Raw genomic sequence first — 5,768 nt, forward strand, 5'->3', positions numbered from 1 at the left:
CATGTCCAAAAGCATCTCAGAGGTGATATTCAACCTGATTTTCCTTTTAAATTTTTGCTTTTGACAGCAGAGATATCAATAGCACTAAAGGCTACTAGGATCAAACTGATGGGGAATGCTGCAAACTTCTCTCAGCAGCCTCTCTCATTCACTTCATTTATCACTACAGCCCTCAGCTCTTCCAGGTCCAGGCATGTTCCCCTCTACCTTGGTTCTGTGAGCGGGACTAATTTTCACCAGAGACAAGGCAGGAGACTAATTACAGTACACAACACACTTGTGAAGGGACTTCAGGGAGAGAAGGAGGGGGAAAATAGGTCTTTGCTTGCTCTGACACCTAAACAGTTTGTATTTGTTAGTGTAGAAATAAGCATGATGACAGCAAACTAATGCGTAAGGAGCAATTCACCCGTTAACTGAACATCCGCCACAGTTCACACCCACCACCATTTATATGCACCATTAATATTTATAAGGATGACGCGTCTCTTTGACAGGAACTTGTGTCTCCAACGACAACAGATGTTGTACCATTTATGAAAGAAACTACTCAAGCATTTGCAATGGACCTTGTGCATGCTCATCATGTCTTTATCCCGTGCTCTGATTCTATTATCCACGGAGAGCCTGTGTGACCTACTGACTCAAGCCCAAAACCACAGACAGCAGCACACTTGCCTGTAGAGTCCTTAAAACTTTTCAGAGTTGCATTACATCTCTGGGAGCTGGAGACCTTTCAAATGCACCTGATAGCTCAAACAGAAGTGTGCAAGGCATTATGTGGCAGACTCCCCCATCTCATGAGGATTTGTCACTCACTTGAGCCACCAACACGCATGGCAAGTAGCTGAGGCTGCAGGATTGTCTCCCACAGATGTCTGTGCCACTGTCGCCGCAGCTGCATTAGTGATCATGCACGATCCAAAAAGAATTAAAACCTGTTATTATATGCTGCATTATATTGCTCTACTCATGGACTTGCAGGAAGACACTGATCCCCTTATCTCTGCTAAAACCATGCTGCTCCTTGGCTAAACTGTAGTTCATATCACGTGTGGGAGCACCAGCCTCAGCAGGACAGAGCTCCCTGCTCTGGCAAAGGTTAAATGTCCACCCTCCATGCAGGAGAAAGCAGCACCCACCCACCTCCCTGTCAGCCGACACCTGGAAAGAACGACAGGGCTAAGCTGATGGGTTTACCAAAATCTCCTTCAGGAACCACCATGAATGGGCAAACACTGAGGTATGTAACAAGGTACGTAAGGAACATTTTCTTTTACTAGATTGCAGTTGACATGTCCATTAAAATGCATGAGGTTATCATGAATCGTTTCACCTGATGTGACGGAGCTTGTTTAAAGTGGCACAAAAATGTCACATTATCCCTGCAGGCTAGAGCAGATAGCCCGCAGTGGCTTCTTCCTCCGGAACGGCAGCTCTAGTAATGCCCCAGTATTTATGGCACATACATTTTTAACGTTCAGCACAAACAGCTCCAGCATTTGTCAACTCATTTGACCTGCAGCTTTTCAAAGAAAATACAAAAAGATATGCTGCAGAGCAAGAGGTAGCAACGTATAAAATATTAACACCTTGCCATCAGTGCCCTCCAAGTCAGAACAGAAACTGTTCCAGCCATGGCTGACTCTCTCTCAACATTCTTGGCCAAGCTTTGCTAGTCCACTGCTGGTGTCTTCTCTTCTTGTGTGTCCTGAAGTCATCACCCCGTGCCTGCGGCTCCTCACTGCTCCAAATCATGCAGACATTAAGCTTGTGAGACATCGCTGCTGTTCAGCAGCCATCAGCATATCATCACCTGAGTCCTGATTCACCTGAACCACGGCTGAAGGGAATTCGGGAGCTCCTTCACATTTTCCTAGATGAATGAGACAGTTTCCACATTGCCAGCGCCAGGTACATCCCACTCTTGTACCCCTTGGTGCAACAAAATGTGCCACCTATAGAGCAAACTCTTTGCCAAATCCAAGCATCATTGCTTTAAAATATAAGGAAGAAACATAACGGAAGCGCCTTTGTGAAATTAAAATCTCCAGCCCATTGCAGTACAAAAAAGAGTGGTCTGATCTTGGGTCTCCAGGATGCCCCATGTGCCAGCTTTTTCTCTGATTTACTCCCCTGCAACGGCTGTGGGAAGAATATGCAGAACATCTCTATCCCAGTTTGGTCTTTTATCAGACACGGATTAGCATACTGTGGCCACGGTGCTTTGAGGATGAAAAGCTGCACTAAGTAATAGTGGGACTAAGAGCTACTCCGGCCCTTCTCAGTGCACGTACCATTACCTGGTGGACCATGTGGAATGATTAGACACCAACTTACTCACAGGAATCAATGAAAAGTAGTAGAGCTGGGGGTCCCAGGGCTCTGCACGGCTGTGGGCACACCAGCTCACATGGGCTGTCTCAGCAAGGAAAACCTCAGCACCACCAAAAACAGAGGGTCTTCCCTAGGGTTCTTAATGGAGAAACAAACAGGGGTATAACAGGGGGAGGGGAGCTATGCTGGACATGAACAGGGAGGCAAGTGTGTGTCTCCATGCCGGCGATGCTGATTCAAGTAGGAGACGCGTCTCCTGTTTCCTCGGGCGGTAAAAATATGACATGCATTAGCGAGGAGAATAAAAGGAGGGAAACAAAGGAGCGGGAGCGAACACCTGTCGCTCTCCTCCAGGACAAGCCCTAATGCTTTTATTTGCCTCAGTCTGCTGGGGGAACTGCAGCTGTCAACTGTCATCAGCATCAAGTTACCCGCACAAAGCCAGCCTGCCCGGCTCTTTCAGCAAAGGGAGGCGGAGGGCTACAACGCACGCAGGGAGCACCGAGCATTCGGGGTGCAGCTCCACATGGCCTCCGGGCCGCTGAGCAGCCCCCCAGGCTGGGGAAGGGCTGCATGGCCCCATCTTGGCCAGCTGCTGGAGGATGGGCACGGTGCTAACGCGGTACTGCTATACTGCCAGAAACAAGGGTGTCGTCCTGGGCAGGCACCCAAATCCTGTCCTGTCACGGGAGGGCCCACTTTAAAAGCCTGCCCATCCGTTTGGATGGGGATAGCACAAAAGCACAGTGCCCATGGGCAGCTGTGCAGGCTTGGACCCTGCTGGTTTCCCTCTCAGGGGTGACTTTGTCTCTTTTATGGCCAGATTGCTGCTCGTGGCTGGCTGTCTCTGCCTGCAGCCATAACCACACATGCTGCCAGCAGCAAGGGGCAACGATGGCCTCCAGCATGCTCTCCAGCTGATAAATCGCTGCTTGCATTTTCTAAAGCTTCGAACACATAGACTGGGGAGGGTTGCGCTTTTTGGGGGTGTTTTTTTAGGAGGTGACTGATGCACCCCAGCGCTTTGGGGTCACAGCGGCAGCTGTTACCCTGCGGCACCCCGCGCCCTGCCGGCTGCTGCCCAGCCCGCGCCGGGGAGCGCAGGGCCGGTCCCGGCAGCGGCACCGCCGCACCGTCCATGCCGGCGGGGCCGGCGCATGCCCCCCGCCCCGCCCCAGCGCAGACAAAGCGCTCGCCTCCCATTGGCCCGTTCGGCCAACGCTCGGGCGGCTGCCGTGCGGCACGGCCAATGGGCGCATTGACATGCAAATCGGAGGGGATAAGTAGGGCGGCGCGGGCCGGGAGAGGCGCTGCCGGGGGACGCGGACCCGCCATGGCGCCCGGCTTCCGGCTCGGCAAGGGCCGCCCGCCGCGGGGGGACGAGGGCTGCGCGGAGGCCCGCGCCGACAGGAGGGTGAGCCGCAAGGGCGCCGCTGCGGGCGGGGCCGGGCGGGCGGCGGGGCTGACGGCGCCGTTGTCCCCGCAGACGAGGAAGCCGCTGGTGGAGAAGAAGCGCCGGGCGCGGATCAACGAGAGCCTGCAGGAGCTGCGGCTGCTGCTGGCCGACAGCGAGGTGAGGCGGCGGGGCGGGGGCGGGCCGGGGCGGGGGCCCGGGGCCGTGCTGACGGCCGCGGCGCCCCGGGTCAGTTCCAGGCGAAGCTGGAGAACGCGGAGGTGCTGGAGCTGACGGTGCGGCGTGTGCAGGCCGTGCTGGAGCGCCGCTCCCTCGGTGAGTGCTGGCGGGGCGGCGGCGGGGCCCGGCCCGGCCCCCGCCTCACCCCGCTCCTCTCTCTGTCTCCGCGGCGCAGGGGGCGGGCGGCTGCACCGCGAGGCCAGCGAGCGCTTCGCCGCCGGCTACATCCAGTGCATGCACGAGGTGCACACCTTCGTCTCCAGCTGCCCCGGCATCGACGCCACCACGGCCGCCGAGCTGCTCAACCACCTGCTGGAGTCCATGCCCCTCAACGAGGGCGGCTTCCCGGACTTGATCGCGAACGTTTTGGCAGATCCCGCCCTCGGGCCCTGGCCCGGCGGGGAGGCACTGGTCCCAGCGGCAGAGGCCGCCCTGGGCCTGGCTCTGCCCGCCTCGGCACCCTCGCCCTCTCCCAGCGAAGAGACCTGCTCCGACTCGGATGAGGTGGAGGCCGAGCCGGGCCAGACCTCCACTGACAGACTGGACGCTTCCCAGACGCACAGCCTGCCTTCCCCCAGCTTACCCAAATCCATGTGGAGACCCTGGTAATAGAGGAGTGCACGGGAGGCAACGCAGACCTACCTGGTGCGGAGAGCGGCCGTCCTGCTGTCCCCTGCAGCCCTCCAAGAAGCGTGGGGACACCAGCCTGCGTGTGGCCCGCACCGCAGAACTGCATCAGTGGCACTCTGACACTGTCACACCCTGACAGGCTAATAGCGGAACGTGTTAACATTTCATCTGTGTGTGTGTGTGTGTGTGGCATTTTGTAACTTTAGGGGTTGTTTTTATGAGAGGTTTGGGGGGTGGGGGGAGTTGGCTTTTAATAGCAAAGCTCTTTGGTGGATACACAGCAGTTATTTTATAACCCTGTCTCTTGGCCCTTATGAGTGGCCCAAATATCACTACCTTTTTCTCATAAGAAAAAGCCCTGGTGCATTTTAAATCATGGCGGTTTACTCCATGATAAGCTCAAATAAGTCTGCATGCACAGTTTTAAGTGTTCTAGTGATAGCAAAGATCCCTGAAAGGGGTTGGTGTGGTTAGCATCTGTACTAGGTAGCAGTCTAGAGTCTCACCTTCAGTGAAGGAAAACTAGAAAGCTGTTGGAATTAGATGAACATTTAAAAGATAGTGGTGGCAGGGTGCCTTTTAGAAATGAGCATCTTTATGCACATTTTGCTTTTAGCACATTGCAGTTTGTGACTTTATGTATATTAGAGTGTCAAGCATTTTTTATCTTTTAATAAAAAATACTGAATTCACAATTGATTGCATGTATCGTGGAGTGTGAAGCACTTCTAACCAGTAATACAGTTCCCTGTTAACTACTAACAAAATAATGTATATGTTATGGAAACAATGCTGGTAATTAGGCACTTAATTCTTATACTAAGCATTGTTAGCCAAGTATTGGAATTCAAATGTTTCTTTTGTTTAGTACTAGAAGACACTTAAGTTATTGCAATGAGCAAGGCTGTTCTGGTGTTGGGTTGATCCTAGGCCACAGATTTCTGGGCTAGTTTATCTAGATGCCAGTCTCAAACCTCTACCTGATCTCTCATTTACATTGTTGCTCATGTATCTACAGTCCTGACTTCAGAAGTGCTTGGCAAATCCTGTCCTGGGGCACAATTTCACTGGGGTTTTTCATTTTGGTTGTTTTGAGGTTTGTGGGTTTGGTTTTTTTTTTGTTCTTGAATGCTAAGTTGAATAGAGTGCAACAGATTTGGAAATTATT

General features: G+C 53.1%; 1 protein-coding gene across 2 annotated transcripts; it reads left to right on the forward strand.

Annotated features, from left to right (window-relative positions):
• Positions 1–3,666: 3,666 nt before the first annotated feature.
• LOC308043800 (transcription cofactor HES-6-like) lies at positions 3,667–5,295 on the forward strand (the record flags this gene model as incomplete). 2 transcript variants are annotated; one of them, XM_080350109.1, is made up of 4 exons in its annotated part: positions 3,671–3,751; positions 3,824–3,910; positions 3,985–4,066; positions 4,146–5,295. In XM_080350109.1, the coding sequence occupies 4 exons, from the start codon at positions 3,671–3,673 to the stop codon at positions 4,577–4,579; spliced, it is 684 nt and encodes a 227-aa protein (XP_080206235.1). In that variant the 3' UTR covers positions 4,580–5,295. The 2 variants fall into 2 exon arrangements, with proteins under 2 accessions (XP_080206234.1, XP_080206235.1); XM_080350108.1 differs by having other exon boundaries at positions 3,667–3,910.
• Positions 5,296–5,768: the final 473 nt, after the last annotated feature.

Source organism: Nesoenas mayeri, assembly GCF_963082525.1.
Source record: "Nesoenas mayeri genome assembly, chromosome: 9".
In the NCBI taxonomy this organism is placed as follows: Eukaryota; Metazoa; Chordata; class Aves; order Columbiformes; family Columbidae; genus Nesoenas; species Nesoenas mayeri.